This window comes from Scyliorhinus canicula, chromosome 9, assembly GCF_902713615.1.
Source record: "Scyliorhinus canicula chromosome 9, sScyCan1.1, whole genome shotgun sequence".
In the NCBI taxonomy this organism is placed as follows: Eukaryota; Metazoa; Chordata; class Chondrichthyes; order Carcharhiniformes; family Scyliorhinidae; genus Scyliorhinus; species Scyliorhinus canicula.
In genome coordinates this window covers 146,497,262-146,522,137 of record NC_052154.1, presented here as the reverse complement: position 1 = coordinate 146,522,137, position 24,876 = coordinate 146,497,262, and the positions used below count along the sequence as shown (strand labels likewise).

Below are 24,876 nucleotides of genomic sequence, written 5' to 3'. Positions count from 1 at the left end.
GGGGACTGAATGGGTCAATCAAAAGGGCCCGTGTGTTCGCGCAACTGAGGCAACTGAAGGCAGATGTGGCTATGTTGCAGGAGACACATTTGAAGCGTTTGAGGTGCAGATGATAGAGGCGGACCCGGGGGGGGTAGATATGTTATGGTTAGTGGGAAGTTGGAGGGAATGGCCATGGTATTGGTAAATATATATGGCCCAAACTGGGATGATGTTGAGTTTGTCAGACAGGTGCTGGGGAAGATCCCGGACCTGGGTTCATAGCGACTGATTATGGGGGGAGATTTTAACACGGTCCTGGATTCAAGGCTGGATTGCTCGAGTGCCAGGTCTGGGAAGGTATCAGCTATGGCAAAGGAGCTGCGGAGGTTTATGGAGCGCATGGGGGTGGTGGATTTGTGGAGATTTGGGAGGCCAAGGAGTTCTCATTCTACTCCCATGTGCACAAGGTGTATTCCCAGATAGAATTCTTTGTGTTGGACAAAATGCTGCTGCTGAGATGGTGGATGCTGAATATTCAGCAATTGTGGTGTCAGACCACGCCCCACACTGGATAGACCTGCAAGTTAAACAGGAAAGGTCCAGCGCCCACAGTAGAGGTTAGATGTGGAGCTGTTAGCGGAGGAGGAGATGTGTGAGCGGGTGAGGGAGGCCATTCGGGGATATATATAAAGATCAATGGCACAGGTGAGGTTTCGGCTGGGGTGGTGTGGGAGGCACTGAAGGCAGTTATTAGGGGGGAACCCATCTCAATTCAGACCCATAAGGAGAAGGCTGAGCAAGCGGAGTTGGACAGGCTGGTAGGCAAAATTTTACAGATGAACAGAAGGTATGTGGAGTCTCCGGATGACGGGCTTCTGAAGGAGCATCAGAGACTGCAGCTGGAATTTGGGGTCCTGTCTTCAGGTAAGGCGGAGAGATAGCTGAGGAGGGAAAGGGGGCGGTGTATGAATATGGGGAAAAGGCCATCAGGATGTTGGCGCACCAGCTGAGGAAACAGGAGACGGCGAGAGAGATTGGGAAAGTAAAAGATACAGGGGGGAAGTTGGTTTTGCATCCGGCGGGGGTGAATGATGTGTTTCGGGAGTTTTACAGTAGATTGTATAAATCGGAACCCCCAGCCAGGGAGGAGGGTATGATGCGATTCCTGGGGAGTTGCTGGAGTTCCCGAGGATAGATGAGGAGTTGGTGGAGGGATTGGGAGCCCCAATTGGGCTTGGAGAGGTTGTAGACGGGTTGGGGTGATGAAATTGGGTAAGGCCCCGGGACCTGGCGGATACCCGGTTGAGTTCAATAAAAATGTTCTGGGTTGCTAGGCCCCTCCTGGTAGAAGCTTTTAATGAGTTCAAGGAGCTGGGAGTGCTCCCCCCAACATTATCGCAGGCATCAATGTCCCTTATTTTGAAGCGGGATAAGGATCTGGAGAGTTGGGTGTTGTATAGACTGATCTCCCTGTTGAATGTGGATGCTAAATTGTTGGCAAAGATCTTGGCCATGCGCATAAAGGATTGTGTCCCCGAGGTAATAGGTGAGGACCAGGCGGGATTTATGAAGGGACGACACCTGACGTCCAATATTAGACGGCTCCTAAATGTGATAATAATGCCTGTGGAGGGGCGCGACGTCAAGGTGGTGGTGGCCATGGATGCAGAGAAGGACTTTGATCGGGTGGAGTGGGAAGGTTTGGATTCGGGCAGGGCTTTGTGGATTGGGTCCGGTTACTATATCAGGCACCGGTGGCGAATATAAGGACCAACCGGGTCCGGTCAGAGTATTTTAGTTTATGCACTGGGACAAGGCAGGGGTGCCCACTCTCTGAACAACTGTCTGCGCTGGCCATACAGCCTTTGGCAATGGCGCTGAGAGCATTGAATATTTGGCGGGAGGTAGCGAGAGGGGGGTGGAGCATAGGGTCTCGTTCTCTGCGGACAATTTGCTCTTGTATATAACAGACCCGTTGGGGGGAATTGCAGGAATTATGGGATTACTGGAGGAATTTGGTCGGTTCTCAGGCTACAAACTAAACATGAGCAAGAGCGAGGTCTTCACGATCCAGGCAAGGGGGCAGGAGAGGAGACTGAGGGAGATGCCATTCAAAGTGGTGGGAAGGAGTTTTAGGTATCTGAGGATTCAGGTGGCTAGGGACTGGGGTCAGCTTCATAATCTAAATTTAGGCAGGGTGATTGGGCAAATGAAAGAGGATTTTCGCAGTTGGGACCTGCTCCCACTGTCATTGGCAGGGAGGGTACAGACTGCGAAAATGACAGTCCTCCCGAGGTTGCTGTTTGTGTTTCAGTGTCTCCCAATCTTTATCCCTATTTTTCAGGAAAATGAACGCGGCGATCTTGGGTTTTATTTGGACTGGGAAAGCCCCGAGGGTGAAGAAGGTCCTTCTTTTTTTTTTTTTTTTTTTTAAAAATTTAGATTAGCCAATTATTTTTTCCAATTAAGGGGCAATTTAGCGTGGCCAATCCACCTACTCTGCACATTTTTTTTTTGGGTTGTGGGGGTGAAACCCACGCAGACACGGGGAGAATGTGCAAACTCCACACGGACAGTGACCCAGAGCCGGGATCGAACCTGGGACCTCAGCGCCGTGAGGCGGTTGTGCTAACCACTAGGCCACCGTGCTGCCCTAAGAAGGTCCTTCTTGAGCGAAGGCGTGGGGAGGGAGGCTTGGCCCTTCCAGACTTTATTAATTACGACTGGGCGGCTAATATTTCGATAGTTAGGAAGTGGGTAGTGGGGGAGGGGTCGATGTGGGAGCGGGTAGAGGCGGCATCTTGTAAGGGCACGAGTCTGGAGGCTCTGTTAACGGCTCTTCTACCGTTCTTGCCGGCTCAGTACTCCACAAGCCCAGTGTTAGTGGCAGCCCTGAGAGTGTGGGGCAATGGAGGCAGTATTTGAGACTGTTAGATGCGGATTGTGTGTCCGTCCCACCCACACAATCACGTACACCTCGCCTAGTTAAGCAACCGATCTTTGTCCTGAACCTTATGCCGTTTTGCGATTGTCACCTATGGTGGACGTGGACTTTTGCCAGAGTGAGCTTCGGGCCTGGTCTACCTCTGGGGGTTTGGCCAAGCCTTCCTCCCCAAGCAGTTTACCAGGCATCCTTGGGAGGTATTCCGTCGGGTTTCTGCCCTCTACTCCCTCTGATAGCCCAACAATTCTTAGCTTCTGTTGACGTCTGATCATTAACTTGAATGCTTTCTGGGTCGTTTCCAAACTTGCTTCCTTGGCATCGAGTGAGACGATCTGCTCACCCTGGTCGGTGGCTGATTTCTCCAGGTCCCGCATCGTCACTTCCTGGGTCTTCAGTCTCCACTCTGGTCTGTCTATCGCCTCCTTAATGGGTGTCTGTGTGGTTTCTACTGTCAACTTCATGGCTGACGTAAGGTTACATAGATACATAGAAGGTAGGAGCAGGAGGAGGCCTTTTGGCCCTTCGAGCCTGCTCCGCCATTTATCACGATCATGGCTGATCATCCAACTCAATAGCCTAATCCTGCTTTCTCCCCATAGCCTTTGATCCCATTCCCCCCAAGTGCTTTATCCAGTCACCTGTTGAATATATTCAAAGTTTTAGCATCAACTACTTCCAGTGGCAATGAATTCCACAGGCTCACGACTCTGTGTGAAGAAGTGTCTCCTTATCTCTGTCCGAAATGGTTTACCCTGAATCCTCAGACTGTGACCCCTGGTTCTGGACACACCTATCATTGGTGACATCTTCCCTGCATTTACCCTGTCTAGTCCTGTTAGAATTTTATAAGTCCCTATGAGATCCCCCCTCATTCTTCTGAACTCCAGCGAGAACAATCCCAACCTAGTCATTCTCTCCTCCATATGACAGTCCCGCCATCCCTGGAATCAGTCTGGTAAACCTTCACTGCACTCCCTCGAGAGCAAGAACATTGTTCCTCGGAGAAGGAGACCAAAACTGCACACAATAAGACCATAAGACCATAAGACATAGGAGCGGAAGTAAGGCCATTCGGCCCATCGAGTCCACTCCACCATTCAATCATGGTTGATTTCAACTCCATTTACCCGCTCTCTCCCCATAGCCCTTAATTCCTCGAGAAATCAAGAATTTATCAATTTCTGTCTTAAAGACACTCAACGTCCCGGCCTCCACCGCCCTCTGTGGCAATGAATTCCACAGACCTACCACTCTCTGGCTGAAGAAATTTCTCCTCATCTCTGTTCTAAAGTGACTCCCTTTTATTCTAAGGCTGTGCCCCTGCGTCCTAGTCTCCCCTGCTAATGGAAACAACTTCCCTACGTCCATCCTATCCAAGCCATTCATTATCTTGTAAGTTTCTATTAGATCTCCCCTCAACCTCCTAAACTCCAATGAATATAATCCCACGATCCTCAGACGTTCATCGTATCTTAGTCCTACCATTCCTGGGATCATCTGTGTGAATCTCCGCTGGACCCGCTCCAGTGCCAGTATGTCCTTCCTGAGGTGTGGGGCCCAAAATTGCTCACAGTATTCTAAATGGGGCCTAACTAGTGCTTTATAAAGCCTCAGAAGTACATCCCTGCTTTTATATTCCAAGCCTCTTGAGATAAATGACAACATTACATTTGCTTTCTTAATTACGGACTCAACCTGCAAGTTTACCTTTAGAGAATCCTGGACTAGGACTCCCAAGTCCCTTTGCACTTTAGCATTATGAATTTTGTCACCGTTTAGAAAATAGTCCATGCCTCTATTCTTTTTTCCAAAGTGCAAGACCTCGCACTTGCCCACGTTGAATTTCATCTTGAATACTCCAAGAGTGGCCTCACCAAGGCCCTGTACAATTGCACCAACACATCCCTGCTTCTATACTCATTCTCTTTTGTTGAGTCTCTGTGTTGCTCGAGCTCTATCGAGGGAAGCTCCAGCAGTTGCTCCATCGAGGAGTGGGCCGGAGTTTGTGGTCCACCATCCTCTGATCTGTTTCACCCCATGTGTCCCCTCGTTCCGCGGTTGGGGCCTTCCTTTCACAGCTCTTGCTGTTTTTGCAGATCCGCAGCTAGTTTGAGAGCATTTCGGTCGGTTGGGTATTAATTGGGGGTGAGGCTGGGGGGGGGGGATTTAATGTATTTTTGTATCCATTTGACAAGTTAAAAGAACAAGGTAAGAAGTTCCCAAGAGAGCCACCTTTGATGCAACCACTCTGCTCATAGCCACGACCGGACGTCATCCTGGAGTTACTATGAAGCACAAGATGTGCACTCTTGAGGTTAGAGCAGCCCTATCATTTCTCTGTTGATTAACTGACAGCCATTTTACTGTAAATAAATCTGGAATAGGCTTGATTTTCAATTGTAAAAAGGGTTATCCTCTTAGGACTACTACCTTTCATTGACCTTCTTTAATTAATAATCTTTATTATCACAAGTAGGCTTACATTAACACTGCAATGAAGTTACTGTGAAAAGCCCCTAGTCGCCACACTCCGGCACCTGTTCAGGTACACGGAGGGAGAATTCAGAATGTCCAAATTACCTAACAGCACATCTTTCAGGACTTGTGGGAGGAAACCCACGCAGACACGGGGAGAACATGCTGACTCCACACAGACAATGACCCAAGCCGGGAATAGAACCTGGGACCCTGGCGCTGTGAAGCAATAATGCTAACCACTGTGCTACCGCGGCACCAATGACCACTTCTCTGTGCCATCAGGCTGTTGGTCTTCTGATCTCTAGTCTCCCCTATTCTGCAAGACAGCAGCAAGCCCAGTAATGGTTGCTCTTTGTCTTTGAGGATTACGTTCCACAGTGAGTCACTGCTTCCTGCCAGTGCTCAACGGCAATCAATTGAGGATTTGGAGATTTGCATTTAAGGATAGTGTCAGTGACCAGTATCGATGTGGGAATTGAAGTCCCACCCCAGGATTGCAAATCAAGTCCTTACATTCAGAAGCAGCAAGAGGCCCTGATGGGATGCCTTGCAAAGGGACTGAAAGCAAGTAGTGACCAAGGTCCATTCAAGAAATGTGTCCTGAGCATCTGGCTGTAGTGCCACAAAAAGTTCAGTGACCTTACATGAGTGTCTTCAAGTATCATACATACGTATATGTCCTTATGAAGGTTGTATAGATATGCTGATTCACTGAGTACCAGTGGACTGCAGCTAGGCCAGGGGAAAGTTCAGTGTGAATGCGATCCCCCAGGAGGGCAAAGTTCCAGAGAACTCAGAGGAGGACTTGGGTGGGATGGCATATAGAAGATTGGGCCTGCACAGAAAAATGCTTGGTGCACTGGCAGACCTGCAACAAAGCACGTTGCGACTGAGTTTGACCCCACTTGGCACAGGGCATTACAAAGAATTTGGCCCCCAACTTTCCAATGTGGATATGGAGACCAACTCTGTGAATTCCAGAAAGTCATGATGCATCTTCTGGTGGCCGATGTCTCAGCCTCCACTCCTCCACAAGTTGAAACCACCCAACACCTTGGTGCTGCAGTGTAAGGTCAGACTGAGGTCATGAGACCTTCGGCCCATTGCGTCTGCGCCAGTCAAACACAGCCACCTAACCATTCTAATCTCATTTTCAAGCGCTTGGCCCATAGCCTTGTGTGCCCTGGGATCGCAAGTGCACATCTAAATACTTCTTAAATGTAATGACGGTTTCTGCCTTCACCACCCTTTCAGGCAGCGAATTCCAAACTCCCACAACTCTCTGGGTAAAAATGTTTTTCCTCACATCCCCTCTAAACCTCCTGCCCCTTACCTTAAATCTATGTCTCCTGGTCATTGACCCCTCCACCAAGGGGAAAAGTTTCTTCCTGTCTACACTATCTATTCCCCTCAGAATTTTATACATCTCAATCATGTCCCCCCTCAGTCTCCTTTGCTCCAAGGAAAACAGTCCAAGTCTATCCAATCTCTCTTCATACCTACAACTCTCCAGCCCAGGCAACATCCTGGTAAATCTCCTCTGCACCCGTTCCAGTGCTATCACATCCCGTCTATAATGTGGATTCCAGAACTGCACACAATGGCCTGGTGCCATGAAATGCCAACTTGGTGCCATGCAGATTCAGGCTACTGCCATTATGCCATTCTGGCTGTGAACATTAGCGCTGAAAGGGACATGCAGACTTTCACAACAGTCCAGCTCAGTGCTCCAGCACATGAATTAGGTTGCTGAGGCCCTGTCAGTGGCTCTGTGGAGCACAAATCGGCTGTCCTCTCTCAGGATGACAGCATTCACACTCTCACCTCTACCACTCAATATATGTCCCTGCTGCCTGTCAGCCAGTCAGCTAGGTCAGTGTTTTTTAAACTTTCTTTTCCCAGGACCCACCTTTGCTAACCTTCGCGATCCACGTCGGCCGACCTTTGCGATACACGCCACGTTTGCTTAACTTTAATGCAAAAGGGTTTTCATAGTTCTGCTTGGTTCTCATAGTCTCACTTGATTCAGGGCAATGCGTACATCAGGTGCAGAATTCAGCCAGTTCCTTTGTGCCGTCTCCAGCTTTATGAAAACGGAAAATCCAACCTCGCACATGTAGGTCGTCGTGAAGGGGAATATCAACAAAATGCTTGTTTGACTCAGCACTGGATACTGCTTTGTTTCTGAGTTAACAAAGAACAAACAAAGAACAAAGAAAAGTACAGCACAGGGACAGGCCCTTCGGCCCTCCAAGCCCGTGCCGACCATGCTGCCCGTCTAAACTAAAATCTTCTACACTTGCTGGGTCCGTATCCCTCTATTCCCATCCTATTCATGTTTTTGTCAAGATGCCCCTTAAATGTCACTATCGTCCCTGCTTCCACCACCTCCTCTGGCAGCGAATTCCAGGCACCCACTACCCTCTGTGTAAAAAAACTTGCCTCGTACATCTCCTCTAAACTTCGCACCTTAAGCTTATGCCCCCTAGTAATTGACCCCTCTACCATGGGGAAAAGCCTCTGACTATCCACTCTGTCTATGCCCCTCATAATTTTGTAGACCTCTATCAGTCCGCCCCTCAACCTCCGTCGTTCCAGTGAGAACAAACCGAGTTTATTCAACCGCTCCTCATAGCTAATGCCCTCCACACCAGGCAACATCCTGGTAAATCTCTTCTGCATCCTCTCTAAAGCCTCCATATCCTTCTGGTAGTGTGGTGACCAGAATTGAACACTATACTCCAAGTGTGGCCTAACTAAGGTTCTGGACAGCTGCAACATGACTTGCCAATTGTTTTACTCAATGCCCCGGCCAATGAAGACAAGCATGCTGTATGCCTTCTTGACAACCTTCTCCACCTGTGTTGCCCTTTCAGTGACCTGTGGACCTGTACACCTAGATCTCTCTGACTTTCAATACTCTTGAAGGTTCTACCATTCACTGAATATTCCCTACCTGCATTAGACCTTCCAAAATGCATTACCTCACATTTGTCCGGATTAAACTCCATCTGCCATCTCTCCGCCCAAGTCTCCAAACGATCTAAATTCTGCTGTATCCTCTGACAGTCCTCATCGCTATCCGCAATTCCACCAACCTTTGTGTCATCTGCAAACTTACTAATCAGACCAGTTACATTTTCCTCCAAATCATTTATATATACTACAAACAGCAAAGGTCCCAGCACTGATCCCTGCAGAACACCACTAGTCACAGCCCTCCAATTAGAAAAGCACCCTTCCATTACTACTCTCTGCCTTCAATGACCTAGCTAGTTCTGTATCCACCTTGCCAGCTCACCCCTGATCCCGTGTGACTTCACCTTTTGTACCAGTCTACCATGAGGGACCTTGTCAAAGGCCTTACTGAAGTCCATATAGACAACATCCACTGCCCGACCCGCATCAATTATCTTTGTGACCTCTTTGAAAAACTCTATCAAGTTAGTGAGACACGACCTCCCCTTCACAAAACCATGCTGCCTCTCTCTATACATCCATTTGCTTCGAAATGGGAGTAGATCCTGTCTCAAAGAATTCTTTCCAGTAATTTCCCAACCACTGACGTAAGGCTCACCGGCCTGTAGTTCCCTGGATCATCCTTGCTACCCTTCTTAAACAAAGGGACAACATTAGCTATTTTCCAGTCCTCCGGGACATCACCTGAAGACAGTGAGGATCCAAAGATTTCTGTCAAGGCCTCAGCAATTTCCTCTCTAGCCTCCTTCAGTATTCTGGGGTAGATCCCACCCGGCCCTGGGGACTTATCTACCTTAATATTTTTCAAGACACCCAACACCTCGTCTTTTTGGATCTCAATGTGACCCAGGCTACCTACACATCCTTCTCCAGACTCAACATCCACCAATTCCTTCTCTTTGGTGAATATTGACGCAAAGTATTCATTTTGTACCTCGCCCATTTCCTCTGGCTCCAAACATAGATTCCCTTGCCCATCCTTCAGTGGGACAAACCTTTCCCTGGCTACCCTCTTCCTTTTTATGTTGTGTAAAAAAAGCCTTGGGATTTTCCTTAACCCTATTTGCCAATAACTTTTCGTGACCCATTCTAGCCCTCCTGACTCCTTGCTTAAGTTCCTTCCTACTTTCCTTATATTCCACACAGGCTTCGTCTGTTCCCAGCCTTCTAGCCCTGACAAATGCCTCCTTTTTTTTGACGAGGCCTACAATATCCCTCGTTATCCAAGGTTCCCGAAATTTGCCATATTTATCCTTCTTCCGCACAGGAACATGCCGGTCCTGAATTCCTTTCAACTGACATTTGAAAGCCTCCCACATGTCAGATGTTGACTTACCCTCAGACATCCACCCCCAATCTAGGTTATTCAGTTCCTGCCTAATATTGTTATAATTAGCCTTCCCCCAATTTAGCACATTCACCCTAGGACCACTCTTATCCTTGTCCACCAGCCCTTTAAAACTTACTGAATTGTGGTCACTGTTCCCGAAATGCTTCCCTACTGAAACTTCTACCACCTGGCCGGGCTCATTCCCCAATACCAGGTCCAGTACAGCCCCTTCCTCAGTTGGACTGTCTACATATTGTTTTAAGAAGCCCTCCTGGATGCTCCTTACAAACTCTGCCCCATCCAGGCCCCTAGCACTAAGTGAGTCCCAGTCAATATTGAGGAAGTTGAAGTCTCCCATCACAACAACCCTGTTGCTTTTACTCCTTTCCAAAATCTGTCTACCTATCTGCTCCTCTATCTCCTGCTGGCTGTTGGGAGGCCTGTAGTAAACCCCCAACATTGTGACTGCACCCTTCTTATTCCTGATCTCTACCTATATAGCCTTGCTGCCCTCTGAGGTGTCCTCCCATAGTACAGCTGTGATATTCTCCCTCTCCAGTAGCGCAACTCTGCCACCCCTTTTACATCCCCCTCTATCCCGCCTGAAACATCTAAATCCTGGAACGTTTAGCTGCCAATCCTGTCCTTCCCTCAACCAGGTCTCTGTAATTTCAACAACATCATAGTTCCAAGGACTAATCCAAGCTCTTAAGTTCATCTGCTTTACCCATAATACTTCTTGCATTAAAACATATGCACTTCAGGCCACCAGACCCGCTGTTTTCAGCAACATCTTCCTGTCTGTTCTTCCTCAGAACCATACTGGCCCTATTCCCTAATTCTCCCTCAATAAGTTTCACCTTTGTAGGCTGTTAACCAGGGGCCCTGGAGCTCTGTACTGAGCTAACACTAGCATTGCTCTATCCTGCCCTGGACTCTCCTGAGCATGCTTTCTCCCGCAGATTCTGTTATAAGATCTGGTCCAATGGCTAAACTAGCTTTTGAGTCACTGACTGTCTCTTACTCTTAAGAAAACCATTGATCTTCACAATCCACTTGCCTTGCTTGCCAATAACTGGAAAATGGAAGCAACGCTTCTTTGTGATTTGGCGCCAAAAGCACGTACCTGGAGGTCGCTTGATGTCAAGTGTATGACTGACCTGCTCTCTGCTGCCGCTTCTGGCTGGCAGAATCTACACAGCCTCATTTATTTTCATTTGAAAGGCGCAGCATCCTCCAATCTCAATGTAAAAGCCGATAGCGGCCTTTGGGTGCTTCTCCCGCGATTGGTACCACCACAGGAACGGTGCGACCAATCGCTCCACCACTTTCCCGACACCTGCCCGTGACGCACCTGCAGATAATGACCCGCAGTTTGAAAAACCCTGAGCTGAACTATCGCTGCCCATGCTGAGGTGGTGCACACTGAAGCCATGCTCTCAAGCTCCAGACTTGATCAAGTTTGTTCTGCAACCCATCAATGACTGCTCATGGACAGTCCAATGAGAGAGATAGTGTCCTTGATGCTTCCTCCTCCTTTTCCTCCTCCTCCTCTTTCCTCCTCACTGATTGCATGGTGGAAATAGCTGCACCCTCATGAGAGCCAGATTGTGTAGTACACTGAGGAGGGGAGTCGTGAGTCACACATGGAACTGGTAGCTATATTCACCAATCAGCCACTTCATTGTGGTGCCTTGAATATGGCAGGAACAGCTGACTGGCACAGGATAAAAACATTGTAGTTTGTGTCAAGATAGCAGGCATTCACCAATTGCACAACAATTGTATGTTCATAGAGTTGTACCCCTTGCAGTCCCCCTTGCATTTTCTCATTGAGGTGCGAGGCCCACAGAGCCAAGTGTTTGAAATTGATGGCTCCCTGAACCATTGGCAATCCCAGAAAAGCACCTCCCACTTCTCTCTGGTTAGAGAGAAGACTAAAGTTCCCTCTCCTCTGTGACCTCCTGCATGAAGAGTCACATTTAAACTGAGGTACATGGTGCCATTATTGACTCCAGCCTGGAAGGACTTTGGGGCATAGAAAATGAAGGTGAAAATGGTCTTGACAGCCATTGGCAATGCTGTCCCTCTGCAGCTTCAGGACTGTTTGGAGGAGTTGGCACAATTCAGTGACTATCTCCTTGGTAAACTGTAGCTGCCTCGGACACTGCGAGGTGGATAGGTCAGGCCTTCCATTAAGAATTCACATCTTCCTCCTCCCTCTGCATACTATTACCCCTCTCTGCTGCCTGTGATCCAGCTCCCTAATGTGTTGCAGCCAAAGATGGACTGCAACAACAGCCCCCAGGAGTGACAGCAGCTTTTCAGTTCACAAATCTTCAAACTCCACTGCATACCTTGGAAATCTCCATCTCCACTCCCTTCTGACTCCACTCTGCTGGATTAGCTGTTCCTGAGACTAAGTGTTGATGGCGGGGTAGGATTCGTGGACTTCCACGACAGCAAAACTGGCACCGCACCCGGACCGATTCAGTTACTATTGAGGGGCCAACAGCAGCGTCATGTGGAACACAACCGATTCCAATGGGAAACGGTGCCGGATTCGCCGATTTTGTGATTGATGAGCTGCAGCCGTATATACACACTTCACTCCCCACACACACCATCCAACCAACAAGACGGCAGTGAGGAGAGCAGCACCTCGATTCACGGATGCCAAGCTGGAGACACTCCTGGACGCCATGGAGGAACATAGAACATAGAAAAATACAGCAGAGAACAGGCCCTTCGGCCCATGATGTTGTGCCGAACTTTTTTCCCAGATTAAGAACAAATTAATCTACACTCCATCATTCTACCGTAATCCATGTAACTATCCAATAGCCGCTTGAAGGTCCCTAATGTTTCCGACTCAACTACTTCCACAGGCAGTGCATTCCATGCCCCCACGACTCTCTGGGTAAAGATCCTACCTCTGACATCCCCCCCCCCCCTATATCTTCCACCATTCACCTTAAATTTATGTCCTCTGTTAATAGTCTGTTCCACCCATGGAAAAAAGGCTCTGACTGTCTACTCTATCTATTCCCCTGATCATCTTCTAAACCTCTATCAGGTCGCCCCTCATCCTTCTCCGTTTTAATGAGAAAAGGCCTCGCACCCTCAACTTTTTCTCGTAAGACCTACTCTCCATTCCAGGCAACATCCTGTTAAATCTCCTTTGCACTTTTTCCAAAGCTTCCACATCCTTCCTAAAATGAGGCGACCAGAACTGCACACAGTACTCCAAATGTGGCCATACCAATGTTTTGTATAGCTGCATCATCACTCACGGCTCTTAAATTTAATCCCTCTGCTAATGAACGCTAGCACACCATATGTCTTCTTCACAGCTCTATCCACTTGAGTGGCAACTTTCAAAGATCTATATACATAGACCCCAAGATCTCTCTGCTCCTCCACATTGCCAAGAACCCTACCGTTAATCCTGTATTCCGCATTCATATTTGTCCTTCCAAAATGGACAACCTCACACTTTTCAGGGTTAAACTCCATCTGCCACTTCTCAGTCCAGCTCTGCCTCATATCTATGTCTCTTTGCAGCTGACAACAGCCCTCCTCACTATCCACAACTCCACCAATTTTCGTATCATCTGCAAATTTACTGACCCACCCTTCAACTCCCTGATCCAAATCATTAATGAAAATCACAAACAGCAGAGGACCCAGAAGAGGCGGTTGACCCTGTATCCCAGCCCGGGAAGGAGGCTGACAGCCACCACCTTTCGCCGTGCCTTGACACAGGTGGCGGAGGCGGTCAGTGATGTCAGCAACACCGTCCAAAGCGGCCAGCAGTGCCGCAAGAAACTGCACGACCTGCTCAGGCCAGCCAGGGTGAGTAGGCAGCACTTGGCACTAACCCCCACCATGCACCACATGCCAGTATTCATACCGGCTGCCATGGTCTGGTGCACCAGCCACTGAGGCGAACAACTACCTACCCCCGAGGCTGCATGCGTCAGACTGTTCAACACTGTCATTTTCTATTTCCACACCCTCCACCCAGGAGAAGGCCGCCCATAACCATCAAGAGGGGGAGAAAGCTGGAGGGGTGGCCCCCGGACCTGCCACCCTGACCTCGGCTGAGCAGCGGGTCTTGGATGTGGTCGGCGGCCCACAAGAAAGGGAAGTCGCCGGGTGGAGATCGGCCGCGGGCGAGGAAGTGAGACCCCTCAGAGTTGCGGTTCCCCATGACACGTGTGTCAACCCTTCTCCCAACACCTCCCCGACACCACCCTCACCCCAACCCTCACCCCAACACCATCCTCACCCCCACCCCAAACACACCACTCCCCCCACTGGCTGGCAGTCTAATCATGCATCTTGTCCTGTAATTTGCAGGACCTGCTGGTGATGGGGTGGGTCCTTATGGTGCCCCGCCCCCAGCCAGTGCCACAGCATGAGCACCCACTCCCATGTGCCGAGCAGTGATGACGGCAGCAACACGAATGTCAGCCCTCGACGTGAGACCAGGACACCCCGCAGCTCGAGTCAGGGGATGGCACAGATTTCCCATCATAACTGTCTCCAACACCCTCCACCATCCCAGAGACACTCACCTCAGTTGGGCACTAGTGAAGAGGCTTCTGAGACACCCTCTGATGCGCACGCAGGTAGATGATGGAAAGAACTACCGTGAGCAGGAGTCAGAGATTGTCAAACGATGTGGAGCACCAGAGCTCATTGCAGAGCAGGTTGTCATCATCCTCCATCCCATGGACCAGACGTGCTGTTACTTCCAACCCAAGGCCACACCCCATCGTACAGCAGATATGCATCATGGAGGGGGTTGCAGGTGGGGGGAGTTGTTGATCAGGGGGGGTGGTGGGGAGCGAGTGTGGGAGTGGGATGCAGTGCCTGTGACCCTGGCCAGTTCTCCGCCCCCCCCACCTAGTCGGTGAACCGGGAGGCGATCAGAACGTTCCATGTGCGTTGGCCCTGACGCACAAATCGTGCGACCACCCATGCCTGCCAATCCTCCCCCTTCCCCGCAACCTCCTCGTCAGACGAGGCCTGCCATTTATCCTCCTCCGGCACATCATCCCTCTGCTACGCAATGTTATGGAGGGCGCAGCAGGCCTCCACAATGTGCACGACCCTCTCAGCGTCATACTGGAGGGCCCCTCCAGAGTGGTTCAGGCACCTGAACCGCATCTTCAGGATGCCAAAGCACCCCTTGATCACACTCCTGGTCGCTGGATGGGTGTCGTTGTAGCAGTTCACGGCATCGATCTGTGGTGCCCAGATAGGCACCATCAGCTACGACTGCAGTGCATAATCTCTGTGGCCCAGGACCAACCCCCAGCCAGGGGTGGTGCATCTCAAATATGTCACGAATCGTCGAGTGTGCCAGGATGAAGGCATCGTGCACACTGCCTGGGTATTGGGCACAGACATGCATGATGCGCACCTGATGGTCACATATCAGCTGCACATTCATCAAGTGGAACTCCTTTCGGTTTGTGTAGAGCGGCGTGTCATCTGCAGGTGCTCGCAGGGGGACATGCATCCTGTCAATCACCCCCTGGACCCGGGGCAAGTCAGCGATGGCAGCGATCCCCGCTGCCCGGGCATCCTGGTGGTCACGGTCCACACTGAAATGGATGTATTGTGCCGATATGGACAATATAGGTCCTCCGTGATGGCGCAGATGCACCTGTGCACCGAGCTCTGAGAGATCGGTCCCCACTCGGCTCGTTACATTGTTATGGGCCAGGGTTTAGAGAACCCCAAAGTGTCCAATGGAGTTCACCTGACCCACAACTTTGAATAGATTGTGGTATGGGGGACCACACGGTCCACTCAACAGGTGTGGTACAGCAGAAATTGGAAAGTATTTTTTAACGCAAAACAATGTTTATTCTATGATCTCAAGTTAACCTTTTTAAAACATAAAGTGAACATCTTAGCAACCATTAATTCAAATACAACCCCCAAAGAATACAACATTAAGTAATGCTTACGCTATCCTTTTAACATCCAGAAAACTTACAAAAACATAACCTTTAACAGAAGCACATCAGATTAAAGTCACTACAAAAAACATTTATAATTCTGAATTCACCAAACAATCAAGAGATAGTCTTTGCATGGCAGAGAGTACAGCAGTACAGCTGCTTTGTCTGACTTCAGCTCCAACACTGAAAACAAAACCAAAAACTCACTCTATAAGAGCCTGCTCAAAAACAAAAGTTAAAAAGCTGACAGACAGCACAGCTCTACCCACACTCTGACATCACTGATAAAGATACATTTCTTAAATACTTATTTCTTAAAGGTACTCTCACATGACATCTCCCCCCAAGAAAAAAATAAACCATCAACGTCAAGGTGGTTTTATTTTTCAACTTTTCACTATCCTTTAAGAAATGCACACAGTAAATGTGCATTTTTGTTTCAAAAAACACAACATGCGAACAGGTATAATAATATAGTCCATTTTTGTTCTTCTTCTTCCAACTGGAATCCTTCTCGATTGGCATCTCTTTGAACAAGAAGTTCTCTGCACGATCTGTCCATTTCTCTACGCCTCGGCATTTCTCTTCAAAGTCAGATACTTTAGTTCAATCTGATCACAGAGTCCCTTGTAATTCTCCAACACATGAACATTGGTTATTGCAGCTTTCAGGCTGTAAAATGCCTGTTGAAAGTGTGCTGTCCACTGAAATTTTCGACGTTTCTTCAGCAAGTCCTTCAGTGGAGCAATCACGCTACAAAAATTTTTTCACAAATGTTCGATCAAACCCATTCATGCCAAGAAATCGTATCATTTCCCTTCGTCTCAAGGGTATTGGAAATTCCTCAAGGAAAGTGACGTGGGCTTTTCCAAATTCAGTTTTGGCTAGGTTTATCACCAAACCCGCCTCCTGAAGTCGATCGAATAATTCCATCAGATGTTTTAAATGTTCTTTCCATGTCTGGCTGAAAATGACCAGATCGTCGATGTATACCGCACAATTGGGTAATCCTGAAACAACTTTGTTAGTTAACCGTTGAAATGTGGCTGGGGCGTTTTTCATGCCAAATGGCATAACTTTGAATTGGGATATACCATCTGGAGTCACAAAAGCTGAAATCTCCTTCGCCCTTTCGGATAGAGGTATCTGCCAGTAACCTTCAAGTAAATCCAGTTTGGAAATAAAAGCTGATTGTCCCACTTTCTCAATGCAATCCTCCAAACGTGGGATAGGATAAGAGCCCGTTCTTGTAACTGCATTAACATTTCTATAGTCCACACACAACCGTTGGGTACCGTCTGGTTTAGGCACCATCACTATGGGTGAGCTCCATTGGCTGCAACCCACTACGATTATGCCATTTTTAAGCATACTCTCAATCTCTTTGTTAACCTGTGCCAATTTTAAAGGGCTAAGTCTATATGGATGTTGTTTGATTGGAACAGCATTTCCCACATCTGCATCATGTACAGCCATTTTAGTACTTTCCAATTTATCTCCACAAACTTGCCCACGTGATATCAATAACTCTTTCAGGTCAGCTTGTTTTTCCTCTGGAAGGTAACTCCACAATTTATCCCAATTTTCAAGTACATCCTCATTATCCAATTTAATTTCAGGTATGTCAAATTCACAATCATCTGGATTTGGTTTGTCACTTTGAGTTAGAATCATTAAAACCTCTTTTTTTCTCTACTTCCCTTTCAAAGTACCTTTTAAGCATATTCACAAGACACGCTTGGTAAGTCTTCCTTCTATCTGGTGTTTTTACCACATAATTCACCTCACTTAATTTCCTTTCAACCTGATACGGTCAGCAAGCTTTTAAAGGTTCACCTACCTCTGGTAACAACACTAAAACTTTATCTCCACTGGCAAAACTACGAACTTTGATTTCTTGTCCGCTACCCGTTTCATCACATTTTGTGCAACTTTTAATTGTTGGCTAACCAATTTATCTGCTCTATTTAATCGTTCCCTAAAATTTAACACTTAATCGAATCATGTAAGTTCTGATTTCTCACTCACCAATTTTTCCTTAATCAATTTAAGTGATCCTCTTACCTCATGACCAAAAATTTGTTCAAAAGGACTGAATTTGGTTGACTCATTAGGTGCATTCCGAATTGCAAACAATACGAATGGAATTCCTTTATCCTATTCCTCTGAATAATCGTGACAATAAGTCCTCAACATTGTCTTTAATGTCTGATACCACCTTTCTAATGCTCCCTGTGATTCTGGATGGTACACAGTTGATTTTAAATTGTTTTATTCCTAAACTATCCATAACTTCTTTGAATAACCTTGAGGTAAAATTGGATCCTTGATCCAATTGTATTTCTGTGGGTAGTCCATATCTAGTAAAGAATTTAAGTAACTCCTCCACAATCTTTTTAGCTGTAATATTACATACTGGAATGGCCTCTGGAAACCTAGTAGACACGTCCATTATAGTCAAAAGATATTGATTCCCAATTTTTGTTTTAGGAAGTGGTCCTACGCAATCAATTAAGACCCTTGTAAAAGGTTCCTCAAATGTTGGAATGGGTACTAAGGGCGCTGGTTTTATCACTGCTTGAGATTTCCCTATTACTTGACATGTGTGACATGATTGACAAAATGTAACTGCATCTTTATGTAGTCCAGGCCAATAAAAATGTTTTTGGATTTTATCCTTATTCCCAAATGACCTCACACTGGTACCTCATGTGCAACTCACAATGCCTCCTTTCTATACCCTACCGGCAATACCACTTGCTGAACTTCTGCCCACTTTTCATCCGCCTGCATATGTAAATGTCTCCATTTTCTCATCAAGACACCACTTTTACGGTAATAACATTCTGGTATACGCTCAGTTTCCACTTCTGTGTATGCTTTCTGATACATTTGGTTCATTTCTACATCTTTCTGTTGTAACTCCACCAATTGTCCTGTACTAAAAATATCCCGCTTCATCCTCCACCTGTTCTTGTTCTTTTTCAACCATCTAATCAAAAAACGTTTCTGATAATTGCACTTCAACTTCATCTTCACTCTTTGATTTCTCCTCTTGTCTTAACCTATGACTTTACGACCTTGTTACTATACAATCTGGAAAAATCACAGATTCGTCCATCAACACTTCAGTTGTCTGATTTTTCACTGGCTTATCAACCACAGTAGGCATCACTCCCACCTGCGTTCCAGCTATATCATTACCCAAGATAAACTGTATTCCTGGACAAGATAGTTTCTCTATTACTCCTACTACCACTTCACCACTCTTCACTGGACTTTCCAACCTTACCTTATACGATGGAACACTGCTCTTCTCATCCTGAATTCCACATATTACCACCGTTTCCTCTGGGGCAGGCTCCGCTGCTGCACGCTCTGCTGCTACAGCCTCCTCCTCAAGCAGCTCCAACTTCTACAGCCACAGGGCATCCCCCAGAGCAGCGGCGACTAGCAGGAAGCCACCATTGCTGGTTGTATTCCAATATGGTAGCAAGATTGTTGCTGCGGAAATGGCGGTCCATGCCTATACACCGCCCTAGTCCTGTGGGGAGTCTCCCCAACCATCAGCCCATTCCCCTGTCAACCCTTCCCCCCCCCCCCCCCCCCCCCCCCCCCCCAGGCCTGGCAGGGCGCCTCCGCTCCTCCCAGCCAGCCCAGCCAGTGTCCGGCCCGGCAGCACACAGTCGCGCACTCCGTGTCATACCTCCTCTTTCTCCCTCATCAGCCACAACGCCGGTTTCACAGTTTTTAAAAGCACAAGTGAACCGCGCCATTGGGAATGTGGCTCATTGGAGCCGGAGAATCGCAGTGGCCCCGGAGAATACCGGGTCGGGCCTGCAAATGATATGCAAACGGTGTTTGCTGTATGTGCGTTCTGGAACCCATTGGCGCCGCTGTCGAAGCAACAGGGAATTGCGATTTGCCGTGAAACCGGTGCCTGCCGCGATTTCTATGTCAGAACCGACACTCTGCCCAATCGCGTTTCTCGATTTTGGTTTCAGCCAATGGAGAATCCTGCCCACAATCATTTGGGAACTCCTCCAATTCCACTAAGCAGCAAAAGAAAGTCAAATGTACCTCACGTGAAACTCCCACGCTGGTCCCTTTAGATCAAGCATGTTCTCAGAATGTTTAAGAGATGGCATCAAAAGGATTTGCAGAACCGAAAATGGCAGAATTAGCGTTCAACAGAAATCAAGGTCACAATCTGCCTATTCCACATGCTGCCAGCTAATGTGCTTCGCAGTCCGTACCAATAAACTGGTCTGAAGCAAATTAACTGCCATTTTCTGTAGCTCCTGGCTCCTGCAGCAAGGACACCTGCAGCAAGGACACCTGCAGCAAGGACACCTGCAGCATGGCACAGCCTAATTTTCCAGACAGAATTTATTATCATTAATTTACACCTCCAATGATTATCGCACTTGATTCAAATTCCACCATGCTCTATTTTTATGTCGGCATTACCTAACTTTACATAGTGCACGCATATCACATTTCTGTATGCACTAAGTGTGTATATGGGTACTTCACAGATCAGTGGCTGGATTCTCTGTTCCTGAGATGCTGTATTGACATCGGGACAGGATTCGTAGATTCCACAACAGGAAAACTGGCACCACACGTGGACCGATTCAGCGACAGTTGAGGGGCTAGCACTGATGCCACATAGAACACAATCGATTCCAATGAGAAACGGTGCCAGATTTGCGACTGACACTCAGAAGACTGACAAGTTGTAGCCGCTTTTACACACTTCACTCCCCACACGCACTCATCCTGGCCAACAAGATGGCACTTGTTGTGCTGGAACATGCCCATCCTGCTGATGGGTGAGCTGGGGCCAGTGAACACCTAGGGTGTGGCCTGTGGGGACACCCATATGACCTGTGGCCCTAAGTTCACAGTGGGCAGTCAACAGTGTGCGCAGCAGCCTGGCTGCTTTGCAGCCCGCAGAAATGACATTCGATGCCCGTCCACTCCGACACCACAGCCTACCTCCTGGCCAACCTCACTACTCCTCCCGGCCCTGGCAGAAGCCCCCCAGCCAGCGGCATGACTGCCAGCAAACTATGGCAATGTTGGACACTTTCCGACCCCCGCCCTCTGTCTCATCAGCCATGACGCCTGTTTCACAATTTTTTTTAATACTTGGAGTACCCAATTCATTTTTTCCAATTAAGGGGCAATGTAGCATGGCCAATCCACCTAGCCTGCACATCTTTGTGTTGTGGGGGCGAGACCCACGCAAATACGGGGAGAATTTGCAAACTCCACGCGGACAGTGACCCAGAGCCGTGATTGAACCTGGGACCACGGCGCCGTGAGGCAGCAGGGCTAATCCACTGCGCCACCGTGCTGCCCCTTGTTTCACGATTCTTAACAGCACAAGTGAACCTCGCTGTCAGGAATTGACCCATTGGAAGTGGAGAATCACAGAGGCCCTGGAGAATACCAGGTCAGGCCCACTAATGATATGCCAATGGTGTTTACTGTATGTGCGTTCTTCAATGCATTGACGCTTCTGGTCAGGCAACGGAGCATTGTGATTCAGCATGAAATCAGCGCCCGCTGTGATTTCGGCATTAAACCGATTCTCCGCCCAATAGCATTTCCCGATTCCGGCGTCAACCGAAGGAGAATCCCACCCCAGAAGTTCCATCTTAGTTCAAACCCTAAAGCCCATCACAATTCCTCTGCAGTTTTCTTCCTCATGCATGAAATGGTCCTCCTACATGCAGGAAAGGAAATCATATCATTTGAGCCTTCTTGATACATTCACTATGATTTGTGAACTGCTTAATACAAGAAATCATATTGTTTTTTGTTAAATATTTCTTAAGACACTCTAATTAAAAACTGGGAATGGACAGAGTCCTGCCTTCCTGGGGTTAAATCTATCTTTTGCTTTCATTTATCAATTTATTATCTCAATAAATTTTAAACCCAAAATCATAAAGCATTCTTCCCCTGATTTTGCGATGTGGGATATCAGTGTATAAATCCAAAATGTTCTCTCTGGCACTCTGGCAAAGGTATAACCTCATTAAGTGGCTCAACATCCTGGCTAAAATTATGGGATGCAGAATTTCAGATTATCCCACAGTGCAGTTACACAGTAGGGGCTGGTTTAGCTCACTTGGCTAAACCGCTGGCTTTTAAAGCAGAGCAAGCAGGCCAGCAGCACGGTTTGATTCCCGTACCAGCCTCCCCGGACAGGCGCCGGAATGCGGCGACTAGGGGCTTTTCACAGTAACTTCATTGAAGCCTACTCGTGACAATAAGCGATTTTCATTTTTCATTTTTCAGGTTGTATTTTATATTTCCGATGATTGTGAGATTTGCTATTCAAAATTCATTTCTCCAGGACCATTAAATTGCTGAATTTGTTTTTTACATTTAGGGTACCCAATTATTTTTTTCCAATTAAGGAGTATTTAGTGTGGCCAATCCACCTATCCTGCACAACGTTTTCTTTTTTTTTTTAATTTAGATTAGCCAATTATTTTTTCCAATTAAGGGGCAATTTAGCGGGGCCAATCCACCTACTCTGCACATTTTTGGGTTGTGGGGGCGAAACCCACGCAGACACGGGGAGAATGTGCAAACTCCACACGGACAGTGACCCAGAGCCGGGATCGAACCTGGGACCTCAGCGCCGTGAGGCGGTTGTGCTAACCACTAGGCCACCGTGCTGCCCTATCCTGCACAACTTTGGGTTGTGGGGGTGAGATCCACTCAGATACAGGGACAATGTGCGAACTCCACACGGACAGTAACCCAGGATCTGGATTGAACCCGGGTCCTCAGCACCGTGAGGCAGCAGCGCTAACCACTGCGCCGCACTAAAAGGCTGACTTTACTTCCTCCAACCACCGTTTACTTTTCATTTTATAGCTTCATTTGAACTATTTGAGGTCCAAACATTTGTGCTTTCGTTTAAACCCATGTGCTTTGGTTTAAACATACTCTGACTGGGCTGGTGGACGGATTGCAAATAAAACTAAAATAATTTTTTTTTTTTAATTCCCCTGTCCTTTTAAGGATAACTTCAGCATGTCCTGCAAGAATGAATATGAACATGAATATCATGGAACTTTGCCATTAACTGGTTGAAAGTTGCACCTGATGTGATTTTTGTTGGTGGGGGCTGTAGTGGGGGTGGAGGAATTGTTTTCACATTCACTTTCATGTTATAAGGTGCAGTAACTAGCTCAGACAACGCAGCCATAAATTATGATATAGAAACTTCTCCTTCCAGCCAAAGCATCACCCCCACCCACAACCTAAAGCAACCTGAAAAGCGTAAAAGAGGACAAAACTTGGCCTTTCATGACCCTACATAACTAGGTCTGTTCATATTTCAATCTGGTTGTGTGCAAAGGCAGCCAACCACATGAAAATGCTAAGCTCAGACCAAGCCACTTTCCTGTGACTGCTCTGGAAATATTCCCTCATTTAGGCACAAATCCAGCATAATAACTTTCATAGTTTCTTATGATATAAGGTCGCTTCAGAATTTAGACAATATGCACTGCAAAGATCAGATTCTCTTTCGAGCGACAAAGCTACATACATTTTCCCAGCAAGCACCCCCCCACCCCACCCCCACCGAATAGAGGTAACTCTTTACTTTGTTTATCAGAAGAGCAATTAAAATATTTTCTCACATCTTCACTTATTTTATACAGTTCTCCTGTGGTCATAGAGAGGAGGCCTTTGTGCGTGACCTTTCGTGTGTATCCATTCAGGGCATGATAGACCTAAAAGGAAGAAAAACAAATGTTAACATTTATATTTGATATATCTCTAAATGGTTTTGCACACAATCTGGCTTCTCCCTATTCTGATTTTTTTTTAAATGCCTACCATAAGTGAACATCTTTTGTCAAACTGAACTGATTCTGCTGAAATGGCCTGGAGAAAATTCATTAGCAGTTTAGGTAAAAACTTCAAAGTGCCTCTTAATAAATATTGCTTCTGTAGCAATTATGTTCAAATAAAATCAATGGAGGTTGACACGAATAAGCTTACAAGTGATTATATGTACAGAGGTTGACTCTGTTAACAGTTTAATTGTTCAGTCTGCTTCCTGAGGATTTCTGTGATGATGGGCATGTTGCTGTTTTAAATGTTTTTAATGCTTTTCTACCGACATAAAAAAATAACATTTTGAATTTCTGGAATAACAGGTTTGTAAAAATAATATTAAAGGAATTATTTGTACAGTCAAAGTAACCCTTACAACATCAACATTTCACAGGGCTCACGAAAAATTGAGACAATAAGGCTGAAAATCAGAGCAGCTCCTAAATTGCCATCCGTTTTCGTTCATTATTGTGATCTGCATTAAAAAGGCAAAAATGAAATCTTAACACAGCAGGTCTCTGCTCTAAAGTATATTTTCCTATAAGGCATTTTTTTTTTGTATTAATACTGTACACAGGTCCATGCAGCTGTGAAAATTACCCAGAGTCAATTTTATTCATTTAGAAGCCAAACTGCTTTTATGCTACACCAAAGCATCATAGTATTTTGTGCTCAATGGACGGTGCCCTGATACAGTTTATGTGGCTTGAACTCATTCATTGCCGTGAGCATGAAATTCAACAGATTTGCCTCTAGACACACAGTTTGGCGGAGGAATTCATTTCCTTTCTGTTTTGTAATATGAATGTAATTGTTTGAAAAAAATAACTTCATATAATGTACACATTTACATTAACTACCGCAATTCGCTGAAAGACTGATTATGCTAGCATTCATATCTACCCACATGAAACTCCAATGCCCTGTTGCCATACAAAAGACTGGGACAAATTACTTATTTATATATACAGAACTCACTCATAATGGCCAGCTGCAGGTATTTTTGGAAAGTGCATTTTAATAAGCTTCTATTCAGGGTGTACAAATGGGGAAGAAACAGTTTACACTATAGAGTTAAACGCATAGGGCTTCCCATTCTACCCAGCGAAATCAATCATTTGTCCAGACTGTGGGAGTCAGATTTAGTTAGTGAAAAGAGCCCCATATATAAACAAGTCAATAACTCATTGTGTGCTATTGTTTGTCTGAAGCAGTGTGCTTACAAAAAGCTGCCCCACTCCTCTTAGAATAAGTGTCACTGTATTCAGACACTGGGAGAGGTTCCTTTGTTTCTATAGGGTACTGGCTGGCGT

The 24,876-nt window shown here is 46.9% G+C and overlaps 1 protein-coding gene across 1 annotated transcript in view; it reads right to left on the bottom strand.

Annotated features, from left to right (window-relative positions):
* LOC119971775 (doublecortin domain-containing protein 1-like) overlaps positions 1–24,876 on the bottom strand; it is a 695,221-nt gene that overhangs the window by 392,765 nt on the left and 277,580 nt on the right. Inside the window, exon 9 of the mRNA XM_038807879.1 lies at positions 23,365–23,457. Coding sequence (XP_038663807.1) covers positions 23,365–23,457 — 93 coding nt within the window. The remainder of the gene's footprint in view (positions 1–23,364; positions 23,458–24,876) is intronic.